Below are 21539 nucleotides of genomic sequence, written 5' to 3' on the forward strand. Positions count from 1 at the left end.
ATCTTCTCCTCGCATAGGCAAATCAGCTTATAATTTCCCTACTGGCCTCATAGGGGTCACATCACCTTCAGGTAGGTGTGTAGGACCAGCCAGTGAACACTGGCCTGAGAGATTACCAAAAAGGAGAGGGATTAACTTGGAAATTGAGGAGTGGCATGCTCCCTGCAAATAAGCTTAATATTTCATACTAGCGGAAAGCATTCAGTGTTAGTGTAGCCCCTAGGAGACCCGTCACGGAAATCTCATTGTTTGAACTATTTGAAAAGAACAAAGCAACAGAGATTATGTTCAGAAATAAAGTATAAAATTCCACAGGAAGTAATTTGCCTGGAGAAATTCTTGGCCATGGTTATTGCGGCTGTATCCTGAAAGCAGAGGGGAATGCACACTTGGAGACTTTGCAAGCGATCACAGAAAAGGCAGTATTGCGCAGCAGTGGAGAGCTCAACTCTGGAGCCAGCTGCTTGGATAGGAAACTTGGCTCATGACTAGTAGCTGTATAAACCCTGAGCAAGTGACTCAAACTCTCTCTACCTCAGTTTCCTCATGTGTAAAATGGAGCACAATTTGTAGCTTCTAAATAAGAGATGATAACACGTGCAAAGCACTTATAGTTGATCCATGTTAAATCACTTAGAAAAGTACCTGCCACGTGGGTAAGCATTTAACAAATGTTAGTGTTTTGTTTTGTTTTTAATGCCATTATGATTACCAAGTACATGTTATTGAATTCACTCCATGCATTGCACTTGGGCACTGTGGAAAGTGCAAAAGAAAATTATAAGACAAGATGCTGGTACTTACAGAGGAAGACTGAAGATTAAACAAACAAACAAGAACAAAAAAAATTAACATCAGTAAGGCAATTAGGAAACTATTAAATCTCAAACTGGATGGCTGTGGGTGACGAGGTGGGAGAGGACGAGAAGAGACAAAGAAGGCAGGTGACAGATGCTCAGTTAAGTTTTACTAAAGATAATGAAAATGAGATTTCATTAAGGTTAGGATACTATCAGCTATTTTGTGAAACTCTGGATTTTAGAAAAGAAATCATAGAAATAAAAGAACCCTCTCAACTATCTATGCATTTAGAGAATGCTAAAATAAAAAGGGAAAAAATAAATTCTTTAAAAATTGACTTTGAAAGAGGTTTCAGAATTTGAGAATGATAAGAAATAAAGGAAACCTCAGAAATCAGCTTATCTAAGCACCTTGTTTTACAGACAAACAGGGAACTTGCCCAAGTCACGGTGGAAGCCCAGGTCTCCTCATCCTCCTTATTCTGATTCTTATCCACCACTGGACTTTTCTGTTGACTCTTCTGGCTCCCGAAGGCATTCTTCTTGCCCAACACCTATACGTTGGTCTGTGAGTCCTAGAGCTCTTCCTACTGGTGTCTACTGCTGTCCCTACTGTGCCAGTGGAATACTGTTAGACACATCTTGCAGGCTTAGCCTTTCTGGCCTTGGCAAGAACCTTGGAATTGTAGCAAATTGCAATTAAAAGGGAAGGGAAGGAAATAAAAGAAAGGCACAAAAACCATTAACTTTAGAAATCAAGAAATTGGCAGTGACCAACATCTGATCCACTCAACTGTTCTGATCTCCATTTCTCTATCTAACGTGGGAGTTTAAAACTAATTCTAATGTGTCCCAATGATGAGCATATCTTAAAAAATAAGGAGAGTATGAAATGAGGGTTTTTGGATTTTTGCTTCTTTTTTGTTGTTTCCGTATTCTATGGGTTGTTATATGAGCCGTGGTATTTTGTGGCTTAATGATGAACTACTGGACAACTCTATAATTATGAAGCAATTAATTGGAGTCACATAGCCTGGCAATTTCCTATAGAGTCTACCACACAAAATGGTGCCCAAATTGACAAAGAAAGTGACATGTTGTCAGAATGCATTATGAGCAGTAATCACAAATATCAATATCTATTTCAAAGAATATCAAATTGCTAAGGGCTCAGCTGAGGGCTTGAAACATAAACAGACAGAAGAGGAATTCAATAAATAAATCTATTAGTAAAGTGACAATGAAAAATTATAAACTTATTAATAAATATATGAAGATGTGACACTCCCCCCCAGCTGACAGCAGCATGAAGGTACAATAAACTTGAAGAAAGCCATTTCAATGTTTTCCAGTGACCACACAAAGTTTCACGTTTGCAAGGCAGGATGGACTGTGGAAGAAGCACATGTGTAGCGGACAACGCAGAGCCACAGCACCATCCCTGGTGTTTGATTTTCTGAAACTTTCATTCTCCCAATTTGAGGTCATGTCCACATTCACGCTGAAATACTTTGAATCTTAGCAAATAGATTCATACTAATTGTAGTCTGCCAGAAGGATAGCATCCTCCCTCCTGCAACCTCATAAAAAAAAAAAAAAAAATTAAGAAGCAAGTTTGAAAGAATCTTCAGATCATTGGAGAACACATGTCAACAGTAAAAGGTAATAGGTAGCATGCTGGCACAATACTTGTGAGCTACTCAGGAGTGTTAGTTTAACCAGCGATTTCACTGTTTCTGGATATGATGCCCTGAACTTAAATATATTATTTTCGTAAATTTCTAATTATCTTATAGCTTCAGATTGTAATGTAATGGTAATATAAGTTCACTTTTATGACAAATAATCTCTCTTGGAAAAGCCTTCAAGCAGAGGACTTGAGAGTGAAAACCCAGAACTTAATCTTCCAGTTGTAGGATATATCACTGCTCTTATAACTCGATTAAATAAATCTTGCTCTTGGTGAACAGACTTTAAATGGAACTTTTTCATAGGATCCTTACATTATAATTCAGTAATTCAGAGAGGGTAGGGGATGTTAGAAGGGAAAAAAGCAAGCAGGACACATCACTGAGACAAATTATAAATTAAGAATAAATGGCTACTTGTGGAAATGTCAATTAGTGCAGATCATTTTGAAAGCAATTTGACAATGTGTCAAAAATTTCTAACTATCCACAATTTTTAACTCTAATTCAAATTCTAGAAATATATCCCAAGGAAATAATTTGAAATGCAAAAGTGTTATATTCATTGCAACACAGAGTTCTTAAAAATGGAAATCTATCAAAGTGTACAGCATATAGGAATATTTAAGTTAACTGTGGTAAAGCCACTTGAGTAAGTTTTCTTTATGCTTGCAAGATGTATTGGTTCATAGTCTTCTTTTCTTGTGGTGTATTTTCTAGTTTTGATATCTGAGTAATGGTGGCCTCATGGAATGACTTAGGAGGTGTTCCCTTTTCTGTGTTTTGGATGAGTTTGTAAAGAATTTGTATTTATTCTTTTTTAAATGTTTAGTAGAATCTATCGGTGAAGCCACCTGGACTTTTCTTTGTAGATAATTATTTAAATTACTAATTCCATCTTCTTATTTGTTATAGGTCTATTCAGAGTTCCACTTTTTTGTTGTTAATTTTGGTAGTTTGTGTTTTTTTAGGAACTTACACATTTCATCTAAATTATCTAATTTATTGATGTACAATAAATTATAGGTTCATAGTATTCCCTTATAATTCTTTTGTTTCAATAAAATCAGAAATAATATCTCCTGATTTACTGATTTGATAAAATCAGTAATAATGTCTCCTCTGAAATTTTCTAAGTTTAGTAGTGAGTCTTTTTTTTCTCTTAGTCAGCTATAGTTAATAGTTTACCAATTTTAATAATCTTTTCAAAGAACCAACTTTTGGGTTTAATGATTTTCCTGTTTTTCTCTTCTCCAGTTTATTAATTTCTGCTCTCATCTTTACTATTGCCTTTTACTGTTTACTATTAGTTTATTTTGGTCTGCTTTTTCCAGTGTGTTCAAGTAGGAGGTTAGGTTGATTTGAGAATTATTTTATATGTAGGCATTTTACACCTATAAATTTCCCTGGAAGTATTGTTTTAGCTGTTTCTCATAAGTTTTGAAATCTTATGTCTTTATTCTCATTCATCTAAAAGTATTTACTATTTCCCTTACAATTTCTTTTTTTGATGCATTAGTTAGTTTCCAGAGGGTTTTTTTTTCCCCACATATTTGGGGATTTCCCAAATTTCTTTTTGTTGTTACCATAATTGCTAATGTCATTCCATTGTTATATGCATTTGTTAAAGCTGATGCTTCCAAAGACTCTCTAATGATATGGGAAAGTGCCCCTGTTGCCATTAAAACTGACTCCTTTTTATTAAGCTTCACTAAATGTCAGGCACTAATGATAAGAGCTTTTTATGCATTATTGAATTTAAATACAACTGAGGCTTAGAGATTACATAACATTTCTGAAGTCATATGGCTCCATCCCAAAGTCCTTTCCGATGATATTTTTTGCTTTGTGTTATAATAGCAAATAAAAACAACTCGGAATTTTAAATTCTGTAGACCATATAATACAACTAAATTTAAATTGAATAAAAATTTTAAAACACAATAAACAATACTACTAAAGATGATTTGTTTCCCAATAATAGAATTTTCTTCTATTTCTTTCTACTTTTCCCTAAAAGAGACATGCTTCATTTGCTAGTAGAAAAAGTATGTTTAACAAACTAATCTTTTTAGTTACGAAAAGAAATAAACATTAGGAAAAATAGAGAAGGAAAATTAAGTGGTAGATTTCTTTGAAGTTATAAACACTACTAAAATCATTCAAACTTTTCTATTATTCAGTTAGGGACCACAGAGCCAAAAATGTGATACTATGCAAAAATACAATACATACAGCAAGTAGCTGAGCCACAACATTTTTATTACTAGCAGTAAATGGCAACCCAAACTAAATCAGATCATTGAACATAGAATGATGAGATAAAATTCATGAAGAAAACCAATTCTGAGAGATAATAACTGCAGAGAAATGCAATTTTAAAATGTTGCTCATTTTGCTATGGTTCTTATTCTTCTATTATTCTATGAACGTTTGTTATTCCTTTCCCACCCTTCTTCTTTTTTCCTCTTCCTCTTTCCAAGTTTCTCCTGATACTTCCAATGGAAATCATCACTCAGCACTTTGGTTCATGCATTTATTTGGTGCATAATTATTGAGTATCTATTATGCTCTAGATCTTGGAGACAAAGAAATGAAAGAGGTATGGTACCTGCTCTGAGATCAAAATGCAGTAGGAAAGAAATAAGTAAAAATGAGTATTCACTGTGACAGCCTTAGGGAGAACGCCTGAGCATCACCTTAAAAGGTGATAGACAAAGAGGAAAGGGTTTCCATAACCGTCACCCAAGTAAAGAAATAGAAAATATATCTATACACATTTAGGAGAGTACCCTAGCTAGAAATATACTTTTTGGAGGTGGCACGGTTCTAACCATGACAAAGGTGGATGACTTCATTTTCAACTCTTCAGTCACTGATTTGATTTCTATCACTATAGCTTAGTTTTGTCTGTTCCAGAATTTCTTATAATTGGAATCATACATAAATGCTCTTTTAAGTCTGCCTTCTATCACTTAGCATAATACTTTCCAGATTCATCCATGTCGTTGCTTGTATCAGCAATTCGGTTCTTTTTATTGCTGAGTAGTTTTTCACTGTATTAATGTACCACAGTTTACCCATTTAGATGTTGATGGGCATCAGAGTAGTTTCTAGTCCAAAGTAATTCTTCGTATACCTTTTTGTGGAGATATGTTTTTCTCTTGAGTAAATATCCAAGGGTGAATTTCTTGGTCATAGATTATCTATATAATTAACTTTGTAAGAGACTGCTAAACTATGATTTTCAAACTGGCTATTGCAGTCACACCAAGAGTTTATATGAGACTTGTAATTGCTTCACATCCTTACCAATACCTGATATTGTCAGTCTTTCATTTTATCCACTGTAGTGGGTATGAAGTGATACATTTCATTGGCTTTAATTTGCATTTTCTTTGATGACTAATGATGTTTCTCATGTTCATTGGCCGTATACATAACTTATGTTTAATTTGTTCGCCCATTGTTATTGGATTTTTTTATTGTTCAGCTATACAAATTTTTTAATACTCTGAATAAAAATCCCTTGTCACATGTATTGTAAATATTTTTTTCTCAGTTTGTGGTTTGTCTTTTTATTTTCTTAATGACCTTTTTTGAAGAGCAAAAGTTTTTAATTTTGATTAAATACAATGTATCACTTTTTTAAATTATTATTTGTGCTTTTATGTTCTATCCAAGGAAACTTTGCCTATCTCAGATTAAAAATATATTCTATATCTTCTAGAAATTTTATATTTTGAGCTTTTATATTTAGGCTTGCAATCTATCTCTAGAAAATTTTAGTGTATAATATAAATTATGAGTTCATTGTTATGAAAAAATTTCGAATATGTAAAAATGTAGAAAGAATTACGAACCTCCTGTACCTATTACTCAATTTTAACAATTACCTACTCATGGTCAATCTTGTTTTGTATATTCTCATATGTACAAGAATATATATGAGGGGAGTAGTGTGTGTGTGTGTGTGTACCCTGGTATACTTTGAAAGGAAGTTCTAGAAATTAGGACTTTTTTGTTCTGATCCAGAAGTTAATCCAGGACCATACATTGCATTTTGTTTGTCCTATTTCCTCAGCCTCCTTTAATCTAGAATGGTTCCTTAGCTTTTTGTATTTCTCATGACATTGAGATATTTAGATGGTCTCTTAATTTTAATTCACCTGATTATTTCTTTATGGTTAGCTGTAACTAATGCATTTTTGGTACCACTGTGTACATCTCAGTACTTCCCATCAGGAGGCACATGGTATCAAGTTATTCCACTCTTTGGTGATGCTAAATTTGATATCTTGGGTAAGATGATCAGATTGACCTGCCAGATTATTCCACTATAAAGGCAACTTTACCTACCTTTTTAATAATTAAATAACTTGTGAGGAGATAAATGTCCTGTTCACCAACAAACTTTCAATCAATGGTTTTAGCAACCATTGAGGATTCTTGCCTGAATTATTATTATCATAGTTGAAAATGGTGATTTCCTGACTTTATTATTCCTTTTATAGTTATTAGTTGGCATTCTATTGTGTTGAACAGTTTTCTCTTGCTTCCCATTTTTAATTACCTAATTTAGGTATTTATGATAATCTTCCTGGACTCATGAATTTCCTTTTTAAAGCAATATGTTATACTCCATTGCTGTCATATTTATTTGAATATTCAAATTGTCTAGGTTTTGCTGCTGTGACCCCTTTTAAACTGGCTTTAGTGCCCTTTTTGACATGTCTCCATTATTTTTAGATTTTTTAATTTTGTATTGTTTTGTGGTTGTGTTTAGTACTTCTTACTTTCCAGTATAACAAAATTTTTCAGCCTCATCTTATACTTTTACTGCTCATGGAATCAGTCATTTCTCAAATAAAAAAAACAAACCTAGTTCCTTTTTGTGGAAAATGGTATTTAGAAGACAAAGTCTGAGCACCAGGTGTACTTCAAAGGGCAGAAAGGAAATAAACATTTTTAGAAAATCATAAGTTTATACTTCTAATTAATATATACCACCATAAGATTATTCTTCTCCTTCCCCTATTTCACATTTACACCTCATCCTTCTCTCACAATGGCAACCCTGTTTCCCAGCAACATCCAAGTATTTTCTTACTTGATCGTTGCTCACACACCAAAGGGATTCAGAATTCAACTAATAATAAACCAAGTAAGTGAAATTTAAGATTTGTTTACAATACAGTCTTTAGAACGTATTCTGAAGGTAAGTAGAGTACAGCGTTATTCCCATGTTTGGGGGTTTTGGGGTTTGATTGTTTTTTTGTTTTTTTTTTAAGTAAATCCAATGTGTCAAATCATTTCAACTATATATTTCAACATGACATGACCACAATGCCAATTTCATACATTTAAATTAACAGTTACTGGATTAACAAATATCCAGTAACTTTTTTTCAGGTCTCAAATTGACACTTAAATATCATAAATATTTTCTTTTTGTTGCTTTGTTTTGTTTTATAATTTGTTTGAACCAGAAATGAAGTCTGTTGCAATTGGTAGATCCATCTTAAATCTCTTCTAATCAATACATTTTCTCTCCATTTTTTTATTGTTTAATTTTTATATGTAAGAAACCAGGTCATTTGTCTTGTGGAGTTTGCTCCAGATTTTCCTTGTAGTATAATTTATTCTGTTTCTCTGTCTTCTTTATATCTGTTAACTATTAGTTGCATCTAAAGGTTTAGATTCAGAGGAGGATTTGTTGTTTCCTTTTTTTCTTTTTGTTTGCAAGTAGAGTTTACAGGACTACTTTATAGTAATATTTTTTTCTCCCATCAGGAAGCACATATCATCTGACTGTCCTTTTATGTGTGAGTGATGTTACCAGCTACTGATGCTTGATGCTTCGATCCATTAATTCTTAAGAAACCCATTTTGAATTTGACAATGCTATAAACACCACACATATGTATACCCACATTTATAGAGACACATTTCTTGGAACAGATATATTTCAAGTCAATTCTTGTCTTTCCCTTAAAAACCTTTTTGTCTTGTTAATACTTGTCCTTGAACCACTCTTGCTTTAAAATGCTCCTTTTCCTGTATGAAACAAGATATGTATAATATAAAGCAGTGTCCCAAATTTATAGTAACAATTTGCCAAATGGAACAATTATTTTAGAGGAAAAGAGAGAAGAATGAATTGAGGGCAAAGAAGCATTTATAAAAGATTAAGGTGTGTCTGAGCACAATATAAATTTAATAGTAACATCTGCCCAAAAAACATTCATATCATAAAGGTGACATTTTAGAACTATGAAGTATTTGAGGCTGAAAAATTAGAACAGGAACATGAGAACAAAACTGAAACATACCAATAGTTATAAAGTTTTCTGTATGGGAAAGATAAAAAGTCAAGATTCACTCAAATGTCTTAACAACATGGGGTTAGAGTGGGAGAAGTAGAATTTGAGTTTTTTCTTTTGTTTCTTTTTGCTCTTTGTAAGTGTGTATTTTATATTAAGCCAGTTCACCAATACCATCACATCTCCAGGTCAGGCTCAGCAATTTTATGCCATGTGACCTAACACACAATTTTCAACCAGTGGGCCACAAGAGGTGTACTGCAAGAATTTTTAAAACACGTAATATCTAATTATTTAGTCAGGGCCACTGACCTCTTTTCTCTTAAATTGCCCAATAAAAAATAACAACAGTCAATACAGCAATAACTATCTGGTGTGAATGAATCAAAATTATACCTTTTTTTGTCAGATTGGCAAGGAGAAAAAAAAGTGTATTTTTTGGTGTGCTGCAGAATTTTAGTAATTAGTTTATGTGTGCCATGAGATGAAAAAGGTTGAAAATCACTAACTTAACAATTTAGAAACTTCTCCTGGGTGACAGTGATAATATACTGACTCCTGGTATAGGTGCTAATGTCTGTCACAACATGAAAGGTATTCATTTAACAGAGACACAACAGAATTAGATAAACAAGGCATGTGTATCTGGTTGATTGCAAGGGTTGGGGAGGGTGCTTTCCTCTCATTCAATGAAAGATAAAAAATGTTTATACCAAATAAAATTAAAAATACTCTGTGAGTGTTTTTCTTTCATCCTATGGTATGAAGTTTGGAAGAAGGTTTTATTCCAATGGACTTATTGAGATATAATTCACACAATATACAATTTACCCACTTAAAGGTGTACAATTTATTGTTTTTAGTATCACCACAATCTAATTTTAGAATATTTTTATGTCCCCTAAAACTAACACCCTAACCATTGGTTGTCACTTCCCACTCCCTGGAAACCCCACCCTGAGCCTTGTTCATAGCCTGTCCGATTGAAATACTTTTTATTTTACTTTTTTACATTATGATAAGAATAAAAACAATAGAATAGCACCCTCAAAACCATAAATGGGTATCCAAAATTTGTAGCAGAGTAACCCACAAAAATATTGTTGAAGCCAATAGCATCTGATGGCTTAAAAAAATAATTGCCAAGCAGTGAGGCTGTGGGAATGATGACAGATGATGGTATCACTCAAGAGAGTCAAATGCTCATAATTTTAAATATAAACTTAAAATGGGCTCTGGTTATAGAAAGTTGTCTTGCTCATAAGAACTACAATATTTGCATCCAGAAATATTTGCAAATTCAGATCCTGCCTTCACTGCTCACCAGCTGTGTGACTCTGGGCAACTCACAGAAAATTTGTAAACTTCGGTTTCCTCATCCGCAAAATGAGAATGATGGTATCAACCTCATAGAGTTAGTGTGGAATTAGCATATATAGTTTTAGAACCAATCCTGACATATAATAACTGCTCAATAAACATTAGTTGTTTTTTCATTACTTTTGTTCATAACAACTCAATAATTCAGGTCAAATTCCAAAATGAAATTCTTAGATATGCCAACTGACCACTTGCCACGTGCGTTTGGTATTTTTTTTTAATCTCTTGTTCTAAAGAGTTTCCTGTTCTGAATGCAATGGATGGGAATTTAAGATACTGTAATGTAGAGGGACAAAATGACTTTGATGAAGTATGATTAATAGACCTGTAAACCAGCCTTCAGTTACTTTAGAGCCATGTGTTCTATAAATAGTAAAAGTGCTAGTTTATCATTCTCACCTAACACTGGTGTAACAGATTTTCCTTCTCTAACTTAAAAAAAAAAAAACAAACAGCAACAGAAGAGCTTACATAATGGCATTAAACATGTCTAATAAAAAATAAAGAATAGTGTGAGAGCATCATAAACCACACACAACCTCTTAGAGTTGAAATGTTGAACTAAGACCCTAAATGTGTGACTAAATCCATGAGTGTGAACTAAAGTTGTGATTTGGTCTTGTGTCCATAAATGTAACCACAAATTATTCCTTACCTTTTCTTAAATCCAGTACAAAATGGCTTTGGGTAATAAGACTGATATGTTAGATGATTTTATCTTTTGAGGATTTATTATGTATTTTCTATTCTTTTACAAATGCGGTGTTAAATATTATGTCCCAACCAGATGACTCATGATACACAGCATTTTCATACTTGGGAAATGTTAACACATTACAGTCTCCTCTTTGAAAAGATAAAAGAATTAATCACAAGCAACACATTTTCATTTTCCTTTGACCCCTTGAGACAACTTAAGTGATGTGGTTTGCACGTGACCCCCTTTTGCCTCTCAAAGGCCTCCACATTGTCTATCTATGTCTACATTTTAACCCTAGGCTTTACTCATCTTGGCAGTGTTTTGTATTTGCATGAAATTATGTAAATTTTTTTTGCATGAAGTCATCTGTAATGTTGAAGTTAAATGTCTAACATCTTGCAATGTCATGTGTCATTAATTCTTACATGATATTTTTTCTTTTATTTTCAGTTACTGAAGTTTAAATATGCTTGAAATGTAAAAGTGGCATGAAACTGGAGTGATGCAAGAATATTTAATATTTCTTTAAGGACTTACCATTTTTTAAATGGAAAAATTGGGAGGGGGGTTCTTAGCCTCATCTTTGGACATCAGTTCTCAATTACAACTTATGATAAAACTATACTGAACTTAAGTGCTGTCAGCAGAGTAATAAGTTCTGAACTGATACTTCTTTTTCCCCTAAGAATGTGTTTCTAGTTCTTGAATATGTCCCTCAATCTCAAAATTATTAAATATTTGATTTAATGTTTTTCTTAAAGCCTACCTAATAAATGATACATAAAATTAAGCTCCCTCGACTTTGGTGAAAGTTTCTAGCAACTGAAAAAGTAATGAATCAGTAAATGACAGCACCAACACTTCAATACTTTAATGTTTCCAAAGTGAACATGATGACCAAAATGGATATTGATTTAGGAGGGCATGAGTATACAAAGAAAATAAGTTATTCACACCATTTTCTCAAGCTTCAAATCTTTAAGGACCCATAACTGATTCAGATATATGGGCCAAAGACATACATACGAACAAATGCTTTTCTTCCGAGCAATTGCCCTGCTGGCTCTACATTGATTCCTACCACATACCATTGATAAAACTGTCTTAGAATACTCCTTGTCAAATTACCTTCAGAGTCTATTACATTCGCTGCGATACCTATGTGGTATCATATCTTGTTCCTTGGAGAGTACCCCTCAGAGCCAAATCAGTTAAAAAAGGATGGCAATTGAGCTGGAGAAACATATTTTTTAAATGATAAGTGAACATGAAATTACTACAATTTGCATGGTTTAAAGCATATAAAATGACTGTGAACACATTTCCCAAAGAACCCCAGAAAGCTTTTATATAACAGCAACAGTGGGAATAAATGAAAAATGTTTAAGGAATCTTCTAGGCAAGCATCTTATATTTGCTTGAATAAATAACTTCTAATATATGTATTATATTATGTATATATGTATTATTTTAAATATATCCCCATTTAGGCTAATGGAGTAGTTTACATTTTTAAGGACAGTCCTCCCATGATTTTTCATCATACCGGAATATAGATAAGTAGCTGTTATAGCTCCCTTGCTTGAGTGAATGTCAAGTTAATGCCTCTTTAGCAACATCTTGAACAGATTGTGGTTGACTGTGTCACCATGTAGCTCGGTGATATTGGCATAGGACTCAGCCTCTTGTGCCACTGGCCCTCTGTCTATAAATGAAGGCTTGGGGCTTAATTATCTTTAAAATCACTTATGAATGAAAATGTTATACTATAATTATCTGTCTGTGTGTGAAACAGCTATAATTATCATATATCACAAATCCATACACTTGTATGGATTGAAGTAACTCAAATTCAAGTTATTTAAAAAGACGTCAAGACACTGATGTGTCTAGTGTCCTAGTATAATCTTTTCTACCTGACGATGATAATGATGATGATGATAATGTTGATGAAGACAACATTTGTGTAGCACTTTACATTTCTACTTAAGAGCCTCTATCATTATCCTCATTGTGTAGATGAAAAAGATACTGAGGTTCAGAGAGATTCATTAGCTGTCTAAAGTGATGAATTAGCAATTCACAGACTCTAGGACAGAGACTCAAACGGAGACTCTAGGTTTTCTCTATCACAATTTATCTGCAACCAGTTTTTTAATTAGGATACAATTTTCCAAGGTCTCATCATTCAGAATTTATACTCTTTAAAATGAAATTCTACTTCTAGGGACCCTCTGGCACCTCTTTAGATGATCCACTTGCGTCACTACAGCTCTCTCTGCTTTTACAAACTAGTTGTTTTGTCAGCATGAGTGTGACAACAATTAGACGTCCCCTGTTTTTGCCCCATGCCTTTTCTCCTTCACAGTCATTCAATGACAAGCGTAAAAAGAGCTTCATCTTTTCACGAAAATTCCCATTCTACAAGAACAAGGAGCAGAGTGAGCAGGAAACCAGTGATCCTGAACGTAAGTAGATTTTCAAAGAGAATGTCACATGCAACACAAGAGAAAAAAATCCTTCACCGGCAACACGCATGATATAGGCTCCCCCACGCCACACGCCTAGGCAAACAAACATGGCAGGCAGGCAGGTCAGGGCTTACTACTGTGACCAGTGTTTGGCTGCAGTCTGGATCCTTCCCTTGGTGTGACTCTTCTGTACAGAATGCATTGGAGAGGGATTTGAGGAAGCTGGGACTTCGCTTCCAAAGAGCATTTGTCTGTGACCAGGACTGGGTCTAGTTTGTCTTTTCTATCTTGCAAACTCTCTAGGGCTTGAGACAAATTCTATTCAGGACAGAAATATTGGATTCCATTGCCACATATATTTTTTTAGAATGCTAGCTAATTGGAAGTGATTAAATTCCCTATATTGATAACTAGCATTTGTTCACTTCCAACAAATATTAAACTCTTACTGAGCAGTGAGCTTGCATTGTATTGGTGGATACTAAATCTAAGAATTGGTCATGAAGCTTGGAGTGGATCGTTGCTCTAAGTGGTACATTTCTGTGGTAATGTGGACAATGGGCAAAAATGCCATCTGCTGAATCTTTCTCTTTTTTGTAACAATTTTCTGCTTAAACCTTTCAAGTTACTTTACAGATTCTTGAGTCTCAGCCCAAGGAGTTTGGGGGCAAAAGCTGTTTCAAAATAAGAGAGATTGGGATCCAGATTGCTTAGGCAACCCGGTCTGTCATGGTAGTATTCATTTCAACTCCACTGACTTCTTCCTTCCTCTTTCGCGGCTGTTCTTCCTCTCTCATTGCTCTCTCTGGGGACTTCCATGCAGGACATCCCCGGATTAGGTGACGACGGTTATGGAACAAAGACTCTGAGTAAGTTCCCAGGAATGGTCACTGTAACTTTTCTTTTCTTTTCCCTTCCTTTTGAGTTTGGCTTTTGTCCCTTTTCTTGAGGGCCTTCCACTCCTAGCATGCACAAGATACGAGTTTTATTTGTTACCTAGCTGTGAATGCTCCTACAAAGTCACTTTTAACCGTTTTGTTCTGCATGTCAGCATTTAAAAGCCAAGTGTGTCAGGCACTGTAACTTCTGTTGCGATTCACACCTTCCCTTTCTGACCGTGTGATGTGATCAACATGGTCCTGATGCTAACTATTGGCATCACTTGCTCTCCCGCCTAGTACCTCCCAGAGAGCAAGGAACCATGTTGAATGAAAGGGCAAAGCTGAATGTTCTAGAACAGGAAAGCAGAAATGTATTTTATGTCCTTTCTCCTGCCTCTTCACCCAGACTTTGCCAAATTTCATAATTGGGCTGTACCTTGCTGTTAGTAAAGGAGCTATTTTATAGTCAAAAGGAACATGCATTCTCAAAATGTAAATACTAAGCTATTTGATCTTCCATGACTCATTCTTTGTTATTAACTTTGATTTTTTTCCCTGACTTGCAGTGGTCCTGCTTGAAACGTTTGTATGATAAACTTTTAGATATATGTTAACATGTTCTATTAGTGATGTATTAGCTGCATTACATAATCAGGTCTTCATTTTATAGTGAGAAATGAAATATATTAAACTTTATATCTTCTAGTTATTCATGCCTTTAGTCTGTGTTTCATTGCACTGAGCAATAAACAATGATCCTGTATATTGATATACTATGCTATGATTTTTCTTTCTTCAAACTAACTCCATCGTGTAAGCTCCAGGAAAATAAGAAGAGAGTTTTGTGTCTTTTGCAGCTGTATCACATGTTTGATTTTTGTATGTTTTCTTTTAATTTGACAGCTATGGGAAATATTTTTAGAAGCTGTTCATTTCATTTGTATAAAACAAAATAGCATTGAGCTGAACTTTGTTTTCAAGAGCTGTTTATATAACCCTGCAAAATGATACCCTTCAAATTGTTACTTTGCACTTTTTTTTTTAGCTACATGTATATAGACAACAAAGTCTTATCAAGAGTAACTATCTGCTGATCTTAAAGATGAAAACTTTATCTTGGAGTCTATATAGAACAGGTCATCAAATTTTTCTTGAGTTACTGGCTAAGTTCAACGTTATCTGGATACCATCAAGTACCATCAGAGTTTTTACATTTTCAGTTGAGGGGGAAGAGGGAAGCATTTTAATGTATTGCTAATACATTAAGTAAACATCACTAAAAAGTACTTGCTATCAGTGTCAAAAATATGAGTGATGCCCTTTTAAATCTACAATGTGAAAATGTTTTCTTACTCTTTAAAAATTTGAACAGATTTCACTAGGTAATGAATGTTATTTGCCAACTGATGCTATTATTATCCATAATTGGACTTTTGCTGAAACACATTTTTAATTTCCTTTTACCTACAAAAATTTTATTATATAATATTTTGATGGTAAGAGAGATTGTTTATTAAATAAAATGCTGCATGGTCTTAAATTTCTCCACAAATAGTATAGCTTCATTCCAAATTATTTTAGAAGTAAAAATCAAAAGCAAGCAAACAAAAAAACCTGGCATTCCCAATTCAAAATACTTATAATAATCACACGCATTAAGATAAGCCATTGTTGGGTGTATGTCTTGACTTTTTTTCAGTAACAGAAAACAAATTTGCATTGATTCATGCACACTTCTTTCCCCAGAGCCCCTCTGCACTTATTAAATGTGTGCCTGCATCGACGATGCAGCTTTGGTCATATTTTGGTCATACACAAATACAAAGAGGGATGATTTGTGTGAATTTAACCCCTGCTTTGGTTTTCATTAATGTCATGCTCAAACTAATCCATCCTGGATGTGTTAAATAACTCAATTGTAGGAATCTTTTCACAATATTTATACATTTATCAAATCATCACATTGTACACTATAAAGGTATTACAATTTTATTTGTCAGTTATACCTCAGTAAAGCTAAATAAAACTAATCAATTCAGTTGGCAAGAATCTATAATATCGAATACATTTTAATGCACATTTTTTGTTAGAGAATAATATACTTTCCCTTTTTCTAAAAATGTGCAATAGTTGTCACTTTTTAAAAAGCTAAAGTTATTGTGAATAAGTTTCAGAAATCAAATAGTCACATATTCACTTATGTGATATACAAAGAAGTCAATAAGTTGATGAATTTATCTTCTATAATTTAATACATAGCATAGATGAAAGGATATGATTTTGGAAATAAAAGCTCTAATTCTGGCATATACATTCCTGTTATGTGAGCTAAATTGTGATCATAGTTAAAAAAAATATATGAAACATCACTGTACCAGCAAGTCATCCAACATAAATTAAAAATATACTTCATGCCAGAACCAGCTTGGTTTCAGATCCCTTATCTTCTGCCTGTTTTATTCTCCCAGAACCTAATTACTATCCAAAGAAGAATCTTAAAATAAAAACAAGGATATATTGCACTAATTCATAAAACATTTTTCAGTGACTCATTTCTTTCTCCAAGATTTTCTATTCACTCACTGAAGCAGGGAAGCTCTTCAGCAATCCCTTTTCATCCTGAGAATTAAGTTTAGGAAGTATTTAAATAGAAATAAAATTCAAGGGATTCCAGGGATCAATTGGCAATTTGACATGCAATATTCCTGCAAAATTCCTAAAGGCTAAAATAGAGAAACAAAAAGTCTGCAAGAAAACTGCCAGTTTAGAAGCCCCTGAATTTACAGTCAAGAAACATCCAGCTGAGACACACTTCGACCTGAGTAACAGGAATCTGGAAAATCAAACCTATAAGAAGGGGTCCAAGGACTTATAAAAAAAAAAAAAAAAGTGCTTAGACTGGCATCATACATTTTTTTGTCATTAATTTTCTAAAAAGAAGATGCAGCAATCAAGTAGTAGTTTCCTGTAAAATGGAGATAAAGTTTTCATCTTTTTTATCTTATCTGCGTTTTCTTAATGCGGTCTCCTCTGCAGCCCTTTACTTGCCTTTTGCTCACATTTCTAGTAGCCTTGCATGAGTGTATACCTTTACGTTCTGGCTGCTCGCCAATGCTTGGTATCTCTTTAATTTGCTGTGCTGTTCTTGCAGAACATGTTTCTTCTAATGCCAGCGATAGCGAAAGTAGCTACCGTAAGTTATTGCTTTGGTGTGTGGTTCTTTCCTTTGCAATTGCCCCATTGCCTGTGGTGGTCATTTCAGATTTTTGCTGTTGTTGTTTTTCAATTGCTGCCCTTTATCATCTTTATCCAAAGCAAATGGCTTGAAATGAAATCATCATTTGATGTGGAAAGATACAAAAGACACTAGGGCTGTTGGTGGACTGGTGATTTATACACGCAGTTCCAACCTCAGTTGCCTGGCCTATGAGGCAATTCTCCCTGAGAAGGTGGAAGGAGGGGGGTTCACCCTGGTGGATTTTGACATTCTGCTCCCCTCCACAAAAAAATAATTTAAACTCCCTGTAGGAGGGTTGAAAAGTCATGGTTTTATTTTCCTTCTAATTTTGCTTTTTCTGTTCCTGGCTCCCCTCTACAAGATAAATCTTTATAAATTACAGTATTCCTTTTAAATCGAGCATGAACTTTTTATATCCCTTTTCTCCTTGATTAATATTTTAAGGTAGACGCTATGATACCTCTAACTTTTATTTTTGATGGGTGGGAAGTGATAAAAGAAAAAAAAGGTTTCGTCCTTTAATGTTGAAGGAACTCACATATTTTTTTTAAGTGACCAAATCTTGGATCAGAAAGCTTAACCGAGAAGGTAGGTAACTATTGAAAAATTATTTCTATTCTTGGTGTTTAGTCACCTCAAGCCATTTGCTTAGTGTATAAAAATATTCACCAAAACCCAAGCACATCCTTTTGATCTGTTCTTGTGGTCTCTTACCACCTGTAAACTAATTTTTAGAGACTAACATAGGTGCCTATTATTAACTGGGATTTTAACAATTTCTATAATGTTTATTTGCACTCCTTACTGAAATGGGTTACTCAAAAAGCAGTTGCTGAGGATAGTAGAAAACTGCACATGACCCAGTACATATGGCCCACAGCCACCAAAACAGAAATTGGTTGCACTTATTTCCCTTGAAAATTGTATTAATTGAAAACTAGAATAGTTTTTGTTTGGAGGGTTCTATTTTTCTCATTACAGCATGGTACTTTAAAGAGCCATGTCTTTTTTGAGGTGGACTGCCACATAGTGTTCTTAGACTATGACGAATTTAATTGGATTTTGAGAAAGGCTTTGGAGAAGTATATTGCTGGGAAATGGAAAAAGCACAAAAGAGGACAGGTGGGAGAAGGAGGTGGGGCCACGGGGGGGATGAAACACACCATGGGATAAAATGAAAAACAGTGTGATGAGATGCCTTCGATCCATTAAATTTGAGAGCCACCTGATTTTCTTGTTCAACAGAATGGCAAGTCTTAGGAATGAAAGAATCAAAGTGTTCTCGTGCTCAATTTGGTCCTTACTATTTTTATATTCTTCCAATTATCCAAACTTGGAAAAACATTTGCCTTCCCTTTCTCTTCACTTGATTTTAAAACAACGAATCCAGGCCACGAAGTGACCAAAGATTTCCTTCCTGACACCTGAGGCCCCTCAGTTTAGAATAAGGAAAAATATATCGCTTGTTTGTCAAGATTTTATGGTCCTACTCCCCCCCCCTTTTTTTTTAATTTTTTTTTAATCTTTACTGTATTTTTTTCCATTACCATGTAGTCCCCTTACACCCCCTTCCCCTAACCATAATCACCCCACTGTTGTCCCTATCCATGAGTCCTTTTTACTTTTTGCGTGATTCTTCCACCTCCTAACTGCCCCCCATTAGCTGTCACCTGCTCTCCATCTATGAGTCTGTCCCCATTTTCCTTGTTAGTTGAGTTTGTTCATTAGATTCCACATATGAGTGAAATCATATGGTATTTATGTTTTGCTGACTGGTTTATTTCACTTAGCATAATGTTCTCCAGGTCCATCCATTCTGTCGCAAAGGGTAAAATTTTCTTCTTTTTTACATGGCCCTACTTTTTTCTGATGTTCAGCTTTCGATTTTTAATTGTTGTGTTTCCATCCTGTATGCACAGACATAGAAAGGAGAAACATCAGACCTTGTTTTTTTTAATCCTTCTCATGGAAAATACATATAGAAACTGCCCTTTCCTCTAGAAACTTTTTAAGAGTATCTTAGAGGCCCCTCTTTTGTCTTTCAGAGGTAGGAATGTTCTTCCTAGAATCAATAAGTTAAAAAATTGGTCCAGGGCTTTCCACTGCTTTACAATTTTTGGTAGTAATGCTCCAAGATGACATTAAATAATTCTTTTTACTCTCTAATAGTAGGTTCACATAAATATTAATTGAGTGAACAAAAGAAACACTTGGAAGCAGCTTGAATTATTATGAGAAGAGAGAAGAGCTGGAACTGGACTTTAGGATATTACTACAGCAAATGTGGAGTCTTATTAATCTATATTGGTTTGGGTATCATCTGAGGCCACAGAAGGTCTGCCTCTCAAATTGCTTTCTTTACAAATAAACAAAAGAAGAGCCTTTGTCGTGGCTTCAAGGAATAAATGACATTCCTTTCTCCAGTATGGAAATATGAGGAATTCCAGAGGAGTATTCATTTATTTATTCAGTATCTACTGCATGTCATGCTACCTTTATATGCACCATGAGGCCCAATATGAATCTCAGCCAACCCTGGAACTCATCACACGTATAGTGGCAGAGAGAGACAGCAAAGCATAAAAAATGCACACAGTTGTGTCAGTTTTTAGGATAAAAGTCTAACCCCAGAAGAGTGGGGACTTCAAAGGTCATTTCAAAGAGAAAGTGGCCTTTGAGCTGAGCATTGGAAAGATGAGGTGCTTCCCAGCTAGATAAGTTGAGAAAGAAAGCTTCCAGCCAGGGCAGTAGCAGGAAAAAAGGCACACAGGCTTGGAACAGACATGGGTTCCAGAAAGGGCCATTTAGAAATCAAAATAGGCTGCATTTTCTACTGAATTCCTGGCTATTGCTATAATTATGACTATGTTATGTTTTATAAATAGCAAAGTAAATGAATACTAAAAAGATCCTTTTTTCACTGAGGTCTAGGTGTTATTTTTACCCTTAGAATCATTGCATGTCCACTCTGGGGACAAAGTAACTTTTAAAAATGGCCATTGTTTAGGAACAAAGGCCCAGATGACTGCGTGTTTCACAGTTCCAGAGGGCACCATCCACACTGCATCCTAGAGTTACATACTATAACAAACTTACTTGAAAGCCTCATACATTTCCTGAAATACACACACACACATTTAAACAAACCTCAAATTCTAATAAATAGCTCAGAGCTTTGCTGCACCATCTCAATCATAGAGTAATTATTTTTTTCAAAATCCAGCTATACTGAGCACTACCCAAAATGCAGTTAATTACAGTGTACATTGTCTAATCATGCAAAATGCCACCTCAAAACTATCTTAATTATGGGCTAATTTCAGATTTATGTATGTCAACAAAGTAGTACAGTGCTGGCTTGTATTTGTGGTTGTTTTATAGCTTACTGTATTGGGATGCAGTAGAGACCGTACAGGTATAAGGAAGACTTTGCAAATCTCTACAGCTGAAGACCTGCCTGCCTCAAAGCTCAGTAAAGCTCTTTATGGCATTATGGATGTGGGGGAGATGATAATAATCCTTCTAACCCATTAGTGCTCATCAGCTAAGTAGGATTTTCAAAACTAGAATCCTGAAGAAATAATCTGAGTGAAATTGAGTGGCTGATGAGGACGGAAACCCAAGACTTTTCTGCTACAATCAGTCAAAATGATGCCCATATTCTTCCACTTTTCTTCACTTCTCAAGTATCACCCTTATATTTCTTCTAGTTCTTTAGCCTCCATGAAGCAATTTTCATCACATCTATTTTCTCAATTAATTTCTGCAACAAAACTAGAAGATACATCTTGTAGTAATATGTACAGTACTTCTTTTTACAGATGAGGAAGGTGAATCTCCAAGAGATGACATACCTCAGCTAATAAGGTGGCACTGCAGGTCCAACCAAGGCATTTTAATTCTGAATCTCATATTTTTCCATTCTTTCCAATAGTTTGTAATCTGGGGCTCTTCACATTTTATCAGGTACATTTCAACCATCCCACCCCACCCCGACCCCTATCAAATTAATACAAACAGCAATATTTACATAGCATTAAACATGTTCAAACCTGATG

General features: G+C 34.6%; 1 protein-coding gene across 5 annotated transcripts in view; it reads left to right on the forward strand.

The window, feature by feature from the left end:
• The window catches only part of DLG2 (discs large MAGUK scaffold protein 2), a 725256-nt gene that overhangs the window by 682290 nt on the left and 21427 nt on the right, over positions 1–21539 (forward strand). For 4 of the 5 annotated variants that reach the window (XM_090265790.1, XM_090265792.1, XM_090265793.1 and 1 more), the window contains one exon: positions 13260–13359. In XM_090265790.1, the coding sequence (XP_090121916.1) occupies positions 13260–13359 (100 nt within the window). Of the gene's footprint in view, positions 1–13259; positions 13360–14185; positions 14232–21539 lie in introns of all 5 variants that reach the window. The other variant, XM_090265791.1, reaches the window with a different exon arrangement.

This window comes from Furipterus horrens, unplaced genomic scaffold (genome assembly GCF_987537825.1).
Source record: "Furipterus horrens unplaced genomic scaffold, mFurHor1.1.pri manual_scaffold_2, whole genome shotgun sequence".
Taxonomy (NCBI): domain Eukaryota; kingdom Metazoa; phylum Chordata; class Mammalia; order Chiroptera; family Furipteridae; genus Furipterus; species Furipterus horrens.